This window comes from Pseudomyrmex gracilis, unplaced genomic scaffold (genome assembly GCF_002006095.1).
Source record: "Pseudomyrmex gracilis isolate BER0280 unplaced genomic scaffold, ASM200609v1 scaffold_10, whole genome shotgun sequence".
NCBI lineage: Eukaryota > Metazoa > Arthropoda > Insecta > Hymenoptera > Formicidae > Pseudomyrmex > Pseudomyrmex gracilis.
Genome location: NW_018020594.1, coordinates 405413 through 424503, shown reverse-complemented (window position 1 = coordinate 424503; position 19091 = coordinate 405413). Strand labels below are relative to the sequence as shown.

The window sequence follows — 19091 nt, the reverse complement described above, 5'->3', positions numbered from 1 at the left end:
TTGACAATTTTTGACGGGTTTTACATGTTTACTTCTTCGAGTTCGATGTGCAAATTGACTGCGCGTTGTATGTGAATTCCGTCCGGTTCATTTTCTCGCTTAATAATCTTAATCCGCGTACCGAAGTTGTGTGGGAAATAGCGAGTCGAAATATCGAACTAGCAGGAAGGATTCAACAACGTGTCGCGACGTGAGGGGGAAGAGGGAGAAAGAGAACGCTCTATTGGCAATTGAATTGTGTGTTCATGACCGAAATGCGCACGTATAGAGCTGTTATATGTATATATAGTTGATAAAACTCGGAGAAATTACGTAAAAAGAGAAGACACGTGAAAACGACGCGCATTGTCGCTTATTGTTGTGCTTTAAATTTTCGAAAGTTAGTATTATCATCCAATGGAGTACTATTGAGCACGATATTCCATTACGTGGTTTTGCGAACGAAGAAAAACGACGAGCGCGAGGCACAATTCGCTTTAGAGTTCACACAGTTGAAGATTAATTCCCGACACGTTCTCACTTTGGCTCGTTCGTATTCCGCGGTCGTCGTCACATTTTGGTATCGATGTAGCCAAAGGGGAGAAGACGCAAAGAGGTAGAGGGATGAAAGAAGAGGGAAATGATTTCTAAACCGCGCGAGATGCATCGCACGCTCGCTATATATCATATAGCCGCGCGCTCTCTTGAATCGCATCGCAACAGATGCCCCGGCCACCAGGTAAACAGTAAATTCATTTCGATCAGCAGCGTCGACATCGGCTTCCTTCCTTACGGGATTTTACGAAGCGCGCGAGGTTGCGCGAAACGGCAAAAGTAGATGAAAGACGAGCGATGAGAAGAGGGACGGGAAAGGGGGAAAGTAAGAGAAGGTAGGAAACCCGAGGATTTATTGCACTTGCGAGCCCTTCTTTATCTCGTTTCTAAAGCTTCCGCGCCGGATCGGGAATATCGTGTTACTCCTTACAACGTAACATCCTCTCTCCGGATCTCTCTTACCCCATTTTGCTCATTTTCCTCTTTTCCTCTCCGACTGTCTCTCGGTGTTTCTCTCTCTCTCTCTCTCTCTCTATCTATCTATCTATCTCTTTTGTCGTTTAACGATGGCTTCCCGAAACCATTTATTGTTGCTGACCGTTGTTACCTACGTGTGTATCTCTTGCAAGGAGAGATATTACTGCGAACGATGAACTTACAATATAATTCTGTTTCTTCTCAAAAGTACCTACCTTCGAACATTTCACATATATAACGAGATCTATTACGAAGTGTTTCATTATACAGGTTTTCGAGACTTCCATCTTCGAAAAGAGAGAAACAGAGAGAAAGAGAGAAAAACTTTGACAAGTCAAAAAAAAAAAAGATTTAAAGAAGTGCTTTTTCGTGCGATGCGTCCCTCAAAAATTTAAGGATTTTTTTTTAACGGATATTAAAATTTGAAGTGAAACACATTTTGTACAAATATTATGCGCAATCTGAGAAAATATTCGCTCGTATAATTATTGATGTCTTTACATTGCTCAATCTGTTTGCACGCTCTGTTTGCGATGGCAGATTTGTTTTCTAAAGCAAAATGTTAGGTTTACGACAACATTTCGTGTGATACATTTCGAAACCGAGGGATGAAGTACAAAAGAGAAAGGATACGGTCGTTAGAGTTACGTCGTTGTGTATCGAAATAAATGGAACTTGGCTCGTGATCGAACTTATGACGCTTTGATCCTTATTGAATATACCACGTCGGAAACGGTTAATATAAAACTGAATCTCTCTAAGGATCGAAAGATCGATAAAAACGAAGAATCTAATAACTAGCTCCCGGCAAGTAGAATAGACTGCACGGTGAATGAAAGAAAGGCATTGTATTACGTCGAAGTAGCAAAGACCTACCTTATAATGTCGAATTGTTACGCGAGACAGACTTAAACTATACAGCACCTTTGATCTCGGATAACAACAATAGAACTGTCAAATTCGCTATCCAAATATCGCGCGAGTCTGGCAAACAGAGAGATGCTTATACATTTCTTATTAATCGCTTCTCGCTTAATCGAGCTTAAACGCTGCAACAACATGTTTGCAGTCGATCGATTACGTATAAGTGTGATGTTTTAATACAAGTATTTAGAATACTCTTTATAGTATCTGCGTATTGTCTAAAAAAACTTCAAATTTATTAAAATTAAAAAGTAGAATTTTAATATTGAAGTGAGTGTAAACAGAAAGAACTGAATCAATATCGAGTTAAAATTGATTAAAACATGCAAAAGAAACCGGGCTTTTCTGTGTATATTAATATTGTTTACTGTAGTCGTGCAATCGGTAAATATGTGCCAATCATTGCGTAAGGACCGTGATCGACACGTGATCGACGGAACATCAATACAGTCAATTCCCGTTTCAAATCGGGGGAGATGCGAGACAAGTTCTCGAAAAGTTGTGTCCTACTTGGCGGGGGAATGAACGGGGACGCGCAACAGAAAGTAACGGGGTAGGATAAGAAACGGGTGAGGAAAAGGAAAAGGGTGGTCTCTCGCGGGGCGCGGAGGGAGGAAAAAAACTTTACCGCGGAGAAAACCGAATCAATAAACCTACGATCTCGCGTCTCCAGCCTCCTTGCCCTGCACCCGGTTATGTAACACAGTTGCATTAACGAGCCGCTCGCGCGAATTCCGGTCATAATTAATTAAGCGGCGGGCGTCTTCTTCGCGAGTGAATTTTAACCGACGCGGCGCGCATTCATTAAGTAGTGGAAAATGTATTTTCTGCGACTTCGTCGAGCCCAAGTTCAAAAATTTTTATTTGCCGTAAAACAAACTGGTCTCTGTTGCTTGTTCAATATCTTAACAGACTTATATCTATCAATGATAAATGTATTTGTCGTAAATAATTTTTTTTTAATGCAAGATAATTAGTGCACGATCGGCATGTTTTTTTTGTTTTGGTGTATAAATAAATGCATATATAATATTTTATGTATTTATGACATTGATGTGATTAATTTCATTGATTGTATAAATCGACGGGAATGTTGTTTGCACCATATATATATATCGCGGGAAGTTTCGATTTCCGTAGATAGATTCCGTTCGAATCCTCAGAGACACTGTTACTTCTACTTACAGGCCTTGTTAGCTTTGGCTTTCGCTCGGAGGCAAAGTAATTATCCCAAAGTAGTCTCACAAAGTTGTTTTCTCAGATAAATCTGCAAAGAAGAATTGCGCAAGCTAATTTAACATCGGCATTTTAATTAGTATTTGTCGAGATTTTTCTTCTCGATAAAAAAAAGTATTATCGAAAGCCATGACTCGCCTTCGCGATATTTTATATATCTGTCTTTTTTTTGTTTTTTACTTTTAATGCAGCTTGACACAAAAAAAAAATACATTTTTGCTGCAAACAAATTGCAACAAATTACGGAAGCAATCTTCTTTTCCCCGCACACAAGCAAATTGAAATTAGTCATATTATTAAAATTGTCGCGAATTAAAATTTATGTAAGCTTCTTTCGAGATAGTTTAACTGAAGGGTTTGTTTGTGATATGAAAATAAAATCGCAATATTTTACAACTGCTTTAAACATAATAATTATTTGTGAATCTCGAATCGTGATTCCGAAATAATTGTTATCGATACCGATAAATCACGTTCGTTCACGACGCTTTAATGACGGCGGAACTGCGTTCATTTATGAAAGATTCGAGGGAAAAGATTCGAGCGTAAGAACGAAAAGCACAATGCTGTCTGCCTCGAATTTTCATCGAGACGTTCATTGTGTGTTTTACCTCTTAATTATCCTTTTAATATAGCTGACGCACATACACGTGTACGCGTGGCATGTACATGTGTACATCGTGCATTCATTTATATATATATATACACGAATATTGTTTTTTTTCACAACGGTTTCTCGTTAATATTAAATTTTCCGTGATAATTATAAACGTGCTTTATACTTTTATTGACGACGATATTGTCTTTAATTATAAATGCATTTTCTTAATAAATACTTAAACAAGTTACATTTTAGCTTGAGTGACGCGCCCGCTTTTCACTCGAGGCAGACTACGAGTTCAGCTACGTCATCGATAGTCAGCCCTCTATTGTATAAATCCAGTGGTCACGTGCCAGCGGCCGGCTCAAAAGACCTCCCGTGGGAAGATATTAAACTTCTGACACACAATGCCGGGCCGCATCTCTCCGTTAGCCGTGGCGGGGGGGGGGGCGAAACTTGTGAAACAAGAACGCGAAAATTGCATTTGAGAGAGCATTTTGCTTACCATCATCATTTAGATACTTCGTTGATTAATCCAGCGCGAATATTACGGTGGGATGTTGCCTGCGCGCTACTTAAATTAATAAAGTCGCGCTTATTATCAACCCTCCTTTCGTAATAATATGCCGCTGAAAATTGACAGTTCAATAGCAATAGCCTCGAGCAGAACGAGAAGAAAAGATGATAGATAAAGAGAGAGAGAAAGAAAAAGAGTAAGAGAAAAGAGAAGACGCGTAATATCACACAAGTGTATTATTATATACTACGACTTCTTAAAAATACTCTGCGATATAATAGTGTTTCCGTGTGCTTTTTTTCTTGGATAGATATATTAAATCCTGATATTAACAAAATTTTGATGAGCTCTTTCTTTGAGCGATCTTTTTCTTATATTTTTTCTCCTTGTATATAAATTTCTTCTCTTCACGCAACTTTTTATATATCTTTAAGTTTCTCAATGCTGAATCTTCTATAATTAAACGTCACAGTTTTAGTGTTTGTTGTTACTGTAAAATTTCGAGTAGAGAGAGAATATTACATGATAAAGGTTTAAGATTTAATTTACAACTCGTTTCAATCACTTATATCTCGAAAGTTGCTCAATGTGTGTGTGTGTGTTCAATTTTCTCTTTAAAGAAAATATCGACACGGTATATTGCTTCAAAAAAAAAAAATATCTATAATTTTACATATCTCGTAAAATTTACGCAGACGATAAATATATACAAACAACATCTTTTGACTCGAAAATATTTCTCAATGCAAATAATCTCTGAAACTCCTAAGCGATGTTCGCGTCTCTCTCTCTCTCGTGATGCCGATTCGATATTTTATAAAGATTTTATATGTATGTATCTCGTTCGGGGAACATATTGTACGACGGAGGAAAATCAAAAGTAAGAGAGAGAGAGAGAGAGACGCGAAACTCGTTACAAACGTGTAAAAAGCGTCTCATTTCTCTCGCGAAATGTCATTCGAGATTCGTCATCGCGCGCTGCAAAAAAATCAACAGCCGGCGAAATTGAAATACGGCCGTAGCGATGTGGCACAGAGGAAAGAACCTCCTCACTGCCGAGGTCGGGGTAAATAAGACAAAGGGGAGCTCGAGGGGTGCTTTCCGAGGAAGCTCGCTCTCGAGCGAAGCTCGCGTGTGCACGCCGAGTACGGTACAAAGCTCGCGGCTCGGGCTTTTTTAATTGTGTCCCGCCGCACCTGCTCCCGCCTGCTTTCGTTGGTGCTTTCGTTCCCACCTATTCTCCTATCCCACGTTGACCTACGGATCTGTGTGACCTCATTACTTTCGTCCTTCGCAGACCAGACGCTCGTATCCCTACCTTCGACAATTTTCGTGGCCCGCGCTCGATCGGCCGCGATCAGTGGTGGCTATGAAAATTGGCAGAAAATCTCCAGATGGTGTCTTAAAGATCCAGATTTGAAGATTTGATTTAACTTTATATTTTAGAGAGCTACTTTCTATTTTAGAAAATTACAAATAAGTAAAATTCATTATAACTCTTGTTAAATCTTCAGTACATCTGTATGTGGGTTTATTGAATTTCTATGATGATCTATCGAATTCCTTTCTATGCCGAGGACGCGAAATAAAATTTATTGAATCATACGTACATACCCAGTGTTCAAAATTCACTTGATATACATTTCAAATTCAAAAATCACTGATTTCGTAAAATAAATCTTGATAATTGATTGCAAGTCACAACGCGCAATTTCATCAGTTTGATCTAAATTTTGCAAGCAAATGCAACACAAAAGTTTTCCGCAATATATGCGGAAAATTTTACATATAACAAATTATCTGTCTTTTATTTCGTAGTTTTAATACATTCGATAAGCGATACGAAGGGCGAAAGTTTTGGAAAGCGGGTTTCCAAGAGCGTCTATGTGTATCTCGGTTGAGGGTTGAAATCAAGGGCAGGGTTTCTGGAACACCCTGTGTACGCGGTACACAGATCGGTGTACTCTGCGAAGAAATCGTGGGACGGGGATGGAATCGACTAATTTGAAATTCAGCTCCGTACTCTCGGCGCTCGTCGCACGAACGAGCTTGACGCCTATTGTCGAAAGGAAGGGAAAATACGCGGGAGAGAGAAACTCTTCGAGACGGCGGAAGAGAGAAACGCGGAACTTCCCCGAAGAGAGGAAAAAGGGAGGGTGAGTGGGTGCACATTATTACTTCTTTTTCCGGCGTAGAACCAATAGCAACTTTGGCTCGAAAATGACGATATGATTTTCTCGGGATGGAAAACGAACTTACGAAGCCACGGAATAACAACGTGGAGAAGGTGCCGCGCGAATTTATCGACGTGATACGCGTCATCCGTGCGTGAAGCACTTCCGTGACGGGCGGCAGGGAAATCTGACGGGAAAGGGTGGACTTTCAAAGCTTGACGGACGCTCAAGGAAACCCGATATAACTTAATACAATTCTATAATTCGGGCGAAAATTCGCGGGAATATTTATTGACAATGTAGTCGGTAGCAGTGTAGCGCGAATTTTTTTTCACTCGTTGAATCGATATTACGAATTGTGTTTGTTCCGATTTGTTAGATGCGCGAGAATAATACTGAAGCATACTTTTTTATACAGAAAGTTGCTGAAAGTATCGAGAGATATGAGATTTCGTGAAATTAATTCTGACAAATTTATCTTATTGTAATAAGTTGGTACGTTGAGGAGAGAAAAGGGGACGCGGTGAGAAAAAAGATCGAGCAAAAAAGACAGGAATAGTGAGAAAACAGCATGAGAGAGAGAGAGAGAGGAAGAGGAAGAGAGAGGATCTTTAAAACGTTCTCGTACGAACGAATCGGTGAGGCGAAGCAGCGAAACGGGAATATATATATATATACATATATATACATATATATATATATATATATATACGTTTCCCAAAGCATTACGGAGAGCAAGAAGTTCATTTCTCATTGAAATACCGTCATATTTTCAGCCTGCCCGCGTAACCGAGCGCCGCAGCTCGCCGAATCCACGATTCGATGCCATTTCGCTGTCGCTAAGAAGTAAATGTGAAAAATGGAACATTTTTAAGAAGAAACGGCGTCCGACGTGTCGGTACATCATGCTTCGGAAGAGCGTTATCCCGAGAGAGAAATTTAGTTTACGTGAAAAATATCTCTCCGTATCATTTTCGAAATTATTGCTCAATTTATCACGAACAAAATATTTTAGTCTCTTATAAAATGGTCGCGATAAGAGATGTCTTCTCGTTTTCGAGAACAATCAGCCTTTTACGATAAAAATACCAACACGCGCGAACATTTCTCTCGTTTTAGTTTTTAAATAAAAATAAAACTATTTCTCATTGTAGAAAAAAAAAAAAAATAATAATATTCTCCTCGAACTACTGTATCTAATTAAAACGCTTTTCTCCGCGCGCGTAAACGTTTTAATCGTAATTAAATGCCTAATTGAACGCGTATTCTCCGTCGTCAAGCATTCAGGAAGCGATCACACGTGTACGAACACGCATACGACAATATTCTCCTCGCAAATGCATTTGTTGTAGGCATACCTATGGTCTTGTCTGTTCAGAGTATAATGAAATGGTTAATTAAATCGTACAACGACAGCCGATATGGCATCTTCGATATTAGCAAATCTCTGTTGACAGGATTATTTACCTGCAGAAAGTATGTATGTGTGAATTGACGGATATTTAAATCGTATCGTGTTATCCCATTAAATTTTCTCGATGTCGCTTGTTTACACGATAAAGATTCATTTTCTCGCGTGATGTTATAATACATATTAGTTGAAAATGTTACAGTATTAAATGTCAAATCTTTTCAATTTTGCGATCTGTCCTATAGAGAATAAAGATTTTCAGTTTCTTTATTTTGTGTTGTTTACCAAACTAATTGCGAAAGAAAAATTTAGTAACATTGTTATATCAAGTTTTTTTTCATAAAAGATATTTGTAAACAATAAACAAAATTTTTCACACATAACTTTCTATCAAATTCGTAATTACATCTGATAGTGAGAGAGTTACGCGTTGGGATAAACTTTATTTACAAAAAAAGAGAATAGTGTACCTTCGCGCGTGTGCGTGTATGTAAATTATCTTTCCCATATTTTTTAAAAAGTATTTTTTTTTTTCATGTGTCGATATCGCGATTGCAACATTCATCGTTCGAGAGCGATCGCGTGTGAAGAGAGAGAAAGAGAGAGGGAGAGAGCCATCGAAAAATCATACCTCGCTGTTCGCGCCGTCTTTTATGCACATCGTGTATAAAGCGAAAGCGACCAACTCGCATTTTGTTTCCCAGCGCTAAAATCTTTCGTCTTCTTTCGACTTCTTTTTTCATATATACATATATCTACACGGCCTATTCGCGAGAGAGCTCGTTTGTCTTTTCGAAGCCGACGTTCATATGCATAAATCACTGCAACACGACATCGATGCCGGGACATCCTGCGAGCCTTTGAGCACAATATCCACGAGTGCTGTTTGACCCGTCGAAAGCAATAATTTTATCCGTCCGCGTGCAGCGACCAAACGCACTTAAAAAGCATGTAAACACGAGCGATCGAAAAAGCTGTCGCTGGTCGCTCAAGCGCTAGTATTTTGCGCGCGTATTCTCGTCGAGAGACCCGAGCATATCCGCATTTTTGTAAACTGCATCGCGCGCAAAAAGGTATTTAAAACAAAACAGCAGGCAGCGATATCTATTATTTTCTCTGAAATTTCCATAGCGTATCTCAAAATTGTCTTTGTACAAATATACAAAAAACAAAAAAAATTATTAAAGCTCGCATTTTATTACGGAATGATAAGAAAAAAACGGAAAAGTTAAAAAATACAGAAAAATCTTATAATATGTTATTATTGTAACAATTGTATTATTATTATTATTGTAACTATTTTTATGATAGAAGAAAATGTGTTGCACGAGAAAAGATTTCTATTATAAATTTTGTTTATAAATTATTTGTTTTATAAAATCAAATTAGAAATTGTCAACTTTTTTGATTGAAAACACTGTAATTTAATATAAAAATTAATTTAATAACAAGACAAGAGAAATTTCAAAATTTTTGTATAAAAGAGATATTTGTCCGGTTATTTATCCGAGAGCTGTGTTAGCTATTCGTAGTAAGCTCAAAACAGTTCTTAACAGAGACGACAGGTAAATAGAGAAAGATATGTGTATATATATATATGCAAAGATAAAATAACAAGTAGAGATATCTCGCGCTGAGATTTTCCGACGAGATTTCGCGACTCACTGCAGATTTCGTCGTCTTGGAAACTCGCCTTCTGTTGTCTAACCTTCGGTCCGCGTTGTCGCGTACAAAGCAAGAAACTATGCGAAGAGAGATCTATCTCGCGCAAGAGAAAACTCGTTCTACTCGGGAGTTCCTCTCAGCAAACGCGGTTCCAAATCCCGAAATACCACCCAGCAAGAAGGTGTACACTCGCGCGCGCACAGAACGCAAAAAAAAATTGACGAGAACGGGCGCTTAGTCGCGTAGGTAACGCAAGAAGAGACGCGGAGCTGCAAGCGTATCCGCAAAGGGTGCCCTTTGCCCCCGCGCGTTACCTCGGCTGGAGGAAACTCCTCGACTCCGTGCTTGCGGTCCGTTGCTGCTAGTCCAAATTTCGCCGGTTGGTGCTCTGTATCACATTAGGTAGGAGTCCTGTTGGCTAGCGAAGTTAGAGAGGGTAGAATGAGATGAGAGAGAGAGAGAGAGAAAGAGAAAGAGAGAAAGAGAGAACTATCGGTTATAGAGGGGCAAAGGGAGCAACGTAAAGGGAGCGAAAGCTCACGGGGGTTGCAGAATGGTAATGGACGCGAGGGTAGCGACGATGGTAATGACGCGATGGCGGAAGAGAGAGAGAGAGAGTGAGAGAGAACGCGACTTGAGCGGGGTAAGAGAAGAGAGGATAGATATGGAGGAGGACAGGAGAGAGGAAGAGGAGGGCGCACCGCAAGCTCGAAAGTTGGGAAAAAGGCAAGGAAGGGGTTGTGCTTGGTGCGCGGGCCATCCGGAGGGCGCAAGCTCCGGGTTTTCCTGTGCCCTCCCACTTGGTCGCGCGATAGGTGGAGCTTTCCTGGCTGCCAATACATGTCCCGGGGAAAACGCGTACTCGCTCCCGAGCGGCGCGAGCGGAGTCGAGCCGTGTCGCCGTCAGTCCTTCCACATCCACACGGAAACGCGCGTCCCACCCGGTGGTGGCTCCGTGGTGTGTGGTGGCCTCTCGGCGCCGGCTCCGCTGCCGTTACATAGCTGACCAGGGCCAGAAGACAAGGTTGTCGGGGCCCTCAGCGATTTGGATTTCTCGCGGCGGGGTCGAGGATAACGCACGCGCGACATAAGGCCCGCGGAACAACGGCAGCGAGCGCGACGGTGACACAAGCGCCAACGCGAGCGAAAAAGGGTGTCCTGGATTTTCATCTCGAATGCCGTGATAAATCGCAGGGATGTATTGCAAGGGGGGCTGACAGGGGGCAGGTGAACGAAAATTAGCCCGTGCAGTGTGCTGTGTGCGCGCAGGGAGATGTACGTGAACGTAAGAATCGTTCCGCCAATGTGGACCGATGTGCGCGGCAAGGTCGATTATATGGCGGCGTGAAGAGGGTGAATCTACGTTACTCGGGTCTAGTAACGAGGGGGTACCGAGGTATCGCGCGTTCCCTTAAATATAAAGTTCGGAGTAATGAGTTTTTAGGAAGAAGTTCATGCCGCGTCGCGAGATTTAATAGTTTGATTGATGATCGAGGAGTGATCGCGCGCGGGATAATATTCTCAGTAATAACAAACGTACGTATGTTGTTCATCTGTCGATTGTTTTACCGACACATTTGTTTGGCATGTTTATAAAGCTGCGCGAAATTTTGATTAATTTTTCGCAAGAAAGCCTTAGCTTCTGCATCCAACGAGTAAAATTTGTTTACAACTAAATTTTTATTATCTGTTTTTTTAAATTGTTTATTATTTTCTATTGTATGTGCGCGCGGTGCACGTTATATTTTATATATTTTATATAATATTTTATATAATATATATTCAACAATCGCGCTGACAAATATTTGTGCATAATAATTCAATCAAAATTGAAACGTAATTGAGTGAATTAACTAATTTTATACACGAAATATATAGATCGAGCTATTTGAGTGTGCATGGAATTTTGTAGGAACGTTTTGTCGATTACGGCGCATCGTAGGATTTTATGTATTTCTCAGTTGCATGATGTTTCATTGCGACAAATGTCTCGCGCGCAAAGATTGAGAAGACGGTATTAACGCGCACAGTATACGTGAAAAGGCTTTTAAAATACTTAGATATGAAATGTTTCTGTATAAAACTATATTTTTGTAATATATACGTATGTATAGGTACATAAAGTTAAATTTATGCACCGTTGCAAAAACCAACATAACATCATGCAATAGTCGGTATTGATTTCACATCCATTTGCTCTCTTTGTATTCTCATAATCGTTCGAGAAAGAAGTTCTCTTTTTTTATTTACCGGGATAGAAATGTATTATACGATAGATAGAAATTACGTTGGAGATAAGCGCTGTCAAAATACCGGGTGTGTCTATACGTGTGTGCTTTCGAGCGGTAAAAAGAGATTATGTTCGATACATAGCCGCGGGAAATATATGGAATATATACATACTATATGGGACGATACGCATTGCCATCGCGCTCGCTTTTTTTTTTTTTTAGATAGCAACACAAAGCATGATACGTAAAAATATCTCGGATAAAGTAAAAAAAAATCTAAACAGCACGGGAGATACACACGAAATAAAATTTTAAACTCGCTTTCTACGAATTGCAAGGATAGAAAAAAATCGTTTGCAAAGAAACGTCCTGATATATATATATATATATACAAAAGAGTTCAATTTTAGTTTTGGTGTAGAGGTAAAAACACATGATTTGATTTTCATTTTCTGTATTTATTTTGTTTTTTTTCTTTTACATTGAATTGTACGAACAATATTTTGTACATATTTTTGCATTAAATTTATTTGAAGAGATAATAGAATCTCAAAAGATGTGTTAATATTTTTTTTAATATTTTGGGACGATTACATATATTCTATAATTGGCAGATGTCTTGAGAATTCAGCATGCTTCAACGTGTCAAAAATCAAGAGCTTGAAGAACGTATCTGTCATACGGTATTTTAAATTGAAATGAATTAAATTAAAATTGACCTAAGAAGCCTGGATAGTCACAAATGGGCGTAAGAAACTTATAGAGTGAAAAACTTCGTTATATATGTGTTTATTATATGTTTTTCTTTTTTATTGAGGATGATCTAAATAAACTAATCGAAACTTCCCAATTTATGAGGAATGAAGTTTTTCATTCTGTAAGTTTCTCACGCCCATCTGTGACTAGCCAGGCTCCTTAGGTCAATTTTAATTTAACCCCTTAACCTACAATGACGGGCAGAGCCCGCGTACGATGGTCGGGCCAAACGTAAATATTACGGGCATAGCCCGCGTACGGTGATCGGGCCAGAAGTGAATATTACGTGGAATATTTGATATGCAATTACCGCGATCGTCCTACCACGGGCGATGCCCGTCATGTTTACGATTGGCCCGATCAGCGTGTTACACAAGTAACACGCCCAACATCTTCGAATCTAAAATCGTAAGTTAAGGGGTTAATATTATATTTCGAGAGGCTTGGGAGCTTACTTCTGCTTATAATTGAAATAAATTAACTCAGTTTACAACTGATTTGAGTTTGACACAAATTGCATCAAATTAGGACATCGGTTGTTCTCGACTGAAACCTGAAACTTTCGATTAGCGGTAACTTATGTTATAAATAAAATGATTTTTTAATACAAAGTTTTTTTTAAGATAAATAAATATTCCGCTAGTTTATAGAACTGTTTAATTGAAAAATCAATTACAGTTTTTTTGTTCGGTTAAACTGCGATAAAAAAAATGTCACACACGTATACATACACATCCGACAATGCATGCGATTCACGCTTTGATGTTACCGATATCATTTTAATCGCTATGCGTTGTGTCATATTTAACTCTCTTCTATAATTTTGGTACACAACGTGCTACGTTGTGCGCAAGTAAATTTAGATAATGAGACTTTCCAAGCATGTTAGCAAGAGCTTTTGTTTGCTCTTGCGCACTAACACATAAATTCTTGTTTACCAGAACATAGTAGCACATAAAACATGCATTGTATCGTACCTGCTCAATGTAGAGGTTCAAAGAGAGAGAGCGCGCGCTTTAAAATATATTATAAACGTTAACTAATTTTTTAATCGGTGGCTTTTTTAACAAATTCATCTAAGGAACAATACTACTTTTTATATAAGTTGTTCTTTATATTAAATAACAAATTAATTATACATACATATAAAATATAAATAAATTATAAGTTTTATTTGTAAAATGTCACATAAAAAAACAGAAACACTTAATTGACGATTAAAAAAATATTTTTTTTTTACTCGACTCTCAATTTCAATAGTTCAACAAAATAGATCTTCTTGCAGAGGTTTAAATTCGAAATAAATCTTTGAGTAACAGTATAGACGGCTTATAACTCGCGAGTTCTCACGAGAAAGGTGTGCTACGCGATTGGCGTCGAATTTTCTCTCGTCAGTCGGCTCTGAGCCGGTCGATCGTTACCATCAAAGTTTATTCCGATCTCTCGTCGATCGCTCCTCGTGCGTATTAAATTGTTGTACGCAATTTTTATGTTGTCGCTTAAAATTCTTTATAAATCGCGACATACAATGTTAATTAACTTTTTGAACGTGTTTACATCGTTTTTCTTATATTTTTCTTAACAACACAAATACGCACTCAAAGAAACACTCGCATAGGCACTTTCTCTCCGAAGAGAGTTACTTTACCATACATACTCTATTGCTGCAATTTTTATCACACACACACACACACTAAAATTCTTAAGAATATTGCACTAATTCTTTACTTTCCATAAAATTGACTAATTAAAATACGCAATGTTTACTCTCGCGATTTTACCGATATAATATTAATCCATTCGTTTGAAACAAATTATCTCGAGGTGACTAACGGGATCCGCTTGCGGGGAAGATCGACGCGAGGCGTTCACGAGGTGTTCTTTTCGTATTGCAGATCGAATATAAGTGCGCGCGTGTGGTTCATGTGTGTGTACATGTGCCATCGTTCTCGACAATAACAGAAAAGAAGAGGACTCGACCAGCAGTGGCCGGAAGCACCGAAAAATGGATGCAACACAGCAGCGCGTCATTTCCGGCTTGCTTCTATTTGCCCTCGCCACGCTACACATCGGTAAGTCTTTCTTCGATTATTAACACAATCAACGGACATAATGCGATCGTCTGAATATAAATCATAATAGAAGCACGCGTGACGCGGAGAAATCATTCCGCATCGGAGATCTTGGAAGAGAAAATGGCGTAGCGCATTTCTTTGTTCGCTTTCTTTAATATCTTACATACCGATTTTATTGTTTAGAATAATTCTGAAAAGATTTTCAGCTCGGAAATTATATTGAATTGGAAAAATATCGCGTGTGTACGCGTGAATTTTTCGAAAATCGGTTTTTTTACCGATTCACGAAAAACACGAAACTTATAATAAAACAGCAGAATTTTTACATATTTATTTTATCGTTTTGGTAGCATCCCGATAGCATATATCTCTTTTCCCCTACGTCATAATAATTTAATATAAAAACGTTTATGTTTATTATCTAACTTTCTCCGAGTGTTATGAGCAATATGCGTGCTTTATATGTGATGCGCGCGCGCGCGCGTGTGATGATTATTACGACCGCACACATTTCAAAATAAATTTCTCTATTCCGTATTCTACTAAAGTGAATATATTTATTCACAATAATAGACGGACATTGTGTGTTACATTATGTTAATTTAAAATGTGGAAATTCCAGAGATCTTCGCGTGTGTGTGGTACGTCGCTTTGCAGAAGCGACGCGTGCAGTTAGCTGCAGTCATTGTTATTACGTCGCGCCCATTATTTTGCGGTAGCGCATTCGCGTTTTCAGTCTCGTTACATTGCACAAAGTGATATAAATTACATACCGGCTTTTGCTTTGTAAACGTAAACCGCAAGAAAATATCTTTGTAAAATCGTTCGCCGACCTCTTGACCTCTCGGCGTGAGCAACAATTTCGTATGTTTCGCAAATCCCGGGAGTAATCGCGTTTTTTATTCTTCGATCATACGTACCTCGCAATTGTTTCTACGAAACGCAAATCGTTCGCTTGCGAACAGAGAATAATCCCGAAAAGAACAAGGTCAGAAAATTTTAACATGGCCATGGACGACGGCTCACGACCTTGATTTATCTGCGAATACTGTCATTGGCGAAGGACGAAGTGGATAAAATCCTTTTAACGTGCCTTGTTCTTACACTTCCTTCAGACGTTCACACAGTGTGAGTCAAGCAAAATTAAGGTTACACAGGTGTCGGCGCGTGATGAGAAATCAAAATTCAGAAAAGAGAAATTACAATTCAGAATTATAAATATAAAAATATATCTTCTTTTTTCATATTTTTATATAATAGATGAAGACGTATGAAACTGCTCGTTAGATATTGGTATTTTTGTTTTAATTTTGCGATTCGAAATTAAAACATTTTATCTTCTAATACACGCAAATATATTGTTTTCTATGTAATTAAAATTTTTCTAATTTTTCAAACATAATATATTCAGAGCGCGGGAAAAAATTGAAAAAGGAAAATCTCCAAATATTTATCGTTTCGCATTTTCTCTACGCACACTTTACATACGTATACTTTATTCTAAAAGTTTCACCTTGAGAGATCCTTGAATATGACAAGAGAAAATATCTTGAGACGAAAGACACGTACGTGTCGTGAAAAAAAAACATTGAACGTGAGAAGTCTTGTTTGCGAGGACAAAGCCTTTGCGCACCGGTATATACGTATTCTGCGATCTCTCTCTCTAGCGCGGCGGCGTGTCATCGTCTTTGCTAATTGGCGAAGAACATTGTCGCGTAGTTGTCGCGGGCGCAATATTTGCCGCGACCGCAGAGTCGGTAATTTGAAAACTTTTAGCGATTTAGACGGTAAATTGCGAGCGAAAACGGGGACGACGCGACTCGCAAGTAGGTAGTAAATGCGTCGCCGTAATTGCATAATGGCCGCGGTGTGTTCGCGCCAAGATACGAGAAGCCCTGGCCTGGTTTTTGCTACGGGACTTTCACTCGACATCACTATCTTCCTCTTTCACCACACCTGTCTCTTTCTATCGATGCTGGGTCGCTTCCCGTCTCGTCGCCCGCTCCTTTGCCCGTTTCCTCTCTCAAACGTCGGCCTCATCGACCGAATTCGCTTTCAGACCTGCTCGCCGTCATCGGTGAATCGAAGAGTTCCGTCGCCGAAATTCGTTGGATAATCCATTCCAGCGACTTCACGACAGACACAAAAGTGTGAATAAGTCAGCGTTATCATATTGTTCTCTCACCGGGGATTCGATTTGTCTACCTGATTTCACAAAAAGTTATCTTGCGTTTTTTTTGAACATTTTATTTTCGCGTTGCGCAAAAAGAAAGAGGTGATGTTAATTAATAATTAATATTTCGCAAATATAGATATCTTGTTTGGTAAAATTAAATGAATAAATTGTTAAAGTGCTTTTATATTGAATTTAAAGTAGTTCAAAATTGTTTAAAGTATTTGAATATTATATGAGTTACGCGCGCGTGGAAGATGGAAAACAAGAAATTTTTTTTGATTCTACATTTTAAAATTCTCTAATTTTTATACACATTATCGTCCAAATCGTAGATAAAAAAATTTTAGCTGCTTTTTAATCAAGAAAAGTAGCTTGTGTGAAAGTAGCAATTCATTAGTTTTATTATGTAAAATACGTACCACGACGCTTTTCTCTCTCTCATGCAAAGTTCAAATTACATTGAAGAGAAATTCTTGAAAATACTTTTGTGCGGTGAATCGCTTTCTAATCAAGTTACATACATATGAGCCTCTCCCTCTCTTCGTTCTTCTTCTGTATCTATTTTATTTTGTCTTTATTTACCCAATGTTTACTTAATAGACGTATTAACGCGTTCGAATTCTTTTAATTACACTTCTCTCAGTTGTTGTTACAATTACTGCAAATTAAAGCTGGAACATTCCGTACGAACAACGACGCGGACAGAGTGAAGTTAGAGAAAAGTAACATACACACATGCGCGCGCTCGAACGTAAGACGCTCTTTTATAAAATCGCTGCGACAAGAAGGCAATTTTCGATTTAAGCGCAGACACTCGCTATATTCCGGTTGTCGAGGCGAGAAGAATGCTCCGTGATAAAAATTCTCGCTGACGATCGTCGGCGTCCACTTGAGAGGCACTGTACGGCAGAAGATCGGAAATGTCGAGAATCGATAATACAAGGAACGCGCGCGCGGCAAGCATCGTGGCGAAGTATCGGGCGCGTGTAGCCTCCAATAAAGCCCGGTTGGAGCCGTTCGATCGGCGCACTCGACGAATCTCGAATCGGACAATAGCCTTCGTGACGCGGGATACGTTCTGTTCCGCGTTTGGAATAAACCTGTCGAGGTCTCTCGGGCATACACGCGCACACGCACGGGCGTCCGGCGCGAGTACTCGGCTCTTGCGCTCTCATCGCAATCGGAGAGATACAACATCTCCGTTTCTTTTTATCTTCTTTTTCGGAGAATTACTTTCCGGGTCAGCGAGCCCCGTCTCACGGATCGCGTTCGTTCCGCGTTCTTACAGATTGCAAGCTACTTACTGATGCGTAACGCACGAGAAAGAAGCGCGTTCGGCTCGCACGTCTACGCTCCGCGTAAACCGCGAATCCCCCGGGCGTAGTCCGCACAAGTCCGTCGTCTCGTATCTCCATCGATGAGTCGGATATTGCGAATCGCGGTACCGACAATATTTCACGAGAGATCGACCGTTCATCGTATCGACACGTCGGCTCGCGTTTCACGTCTACTCTCGCTCTTCCAATGTGCTTCACCGGGATGGTGAAAGACTGCGTCTTTGCGCATTTACAGCAAAGCGCACTCTTCTATTATTCCGTGTGTAGGATTTTGTAAAAGCAATATTTATTATTTTATATTTTTGATTGATACAAGAGTGTGCTTTACTTTCTTTTTTTCATTATACAATTGTGAAATGAAATGAAAGGACCAATTAGAGATTTGCCGGCATAACGATATGATTGTTACAAAATGATAATGAGACGCAGAAAACGAACAGGTTTGCAAGATGTCTGGCGCACATTATTCACGTGTAGCGCGCTAGAAATCCAAGCGCGTTTTACCTCTTTTTATTTTCCCCGCGAGATTATCGGCTTCAACTCGCGATTTGCAGCGGTCAGCTCGTTCAGCGCTCGCTTCATTACGGCGGTCGTGTAGTAGCGCGTTCGTAGTATTCGTTGTAGTAACATTCGTAGTAAAGCGCGTAATGGAACATGCAAAAGCGCGGGTTGCGCAAGCGTCAACTGCACCACCGATGCGACCGTATATATGTGCGGGTCGAGATGTGCACACATAGGCGTAATCTTTCACGGTTTTTTCGCGATGAGAATTTCACGATTGACGGATAATGAGAATTGGGTGGGGAATCACCTTCACTGTGTGATAAATAGCACGTCGCGCTGTGCTGTCTGTAACGAGAAATCATTGCGTCGATTCCCATGTAGGAATTGCCGACAGACTTCCAGTAATACTACTAGGCCAACAATGGCCCAACCTTTATAGCCGATACTCGATATTGACAATTGGTCCAGTATTG

The 19091-nt window shown here is 39.6% G+C and overlaps 1 protein-coding gene across 5 annotated transcripts in view; it reads left to right on the top strand.

Moving 5' to 3' along the window:
* LOC109862718 (protein Skeletor, isoforms B/C) overlaps positions 1-19091 on the top strand; it is a 54826-nt gene that overhangs the window by 4238 nt on the left and 31497 nt on the right. Inside the window, exons 1-2 of one of the 5 annotated variants that reach the window (XM_020442858.1) lie at positions 11057-11075; positions 14422-14598. In XM_020442858.1, coding sequence (XP_020298447.1) covers positions 14532-14598 — 67 coding nt within the window. In that variant the 5' untranslated portion in view covers positions 11057-11075; positions 14422-14531. Of the gene's footprint in view, positions 1-11056; positions 11076-13865; positions 14003-14421; positions 14599-19091 lie in introns of those variants that run through there. The other 4 variants (XM_020442841.1, XM_020442850.1, XM_020442862.1 and 1 more) reach the window with 4 other exon arrangements.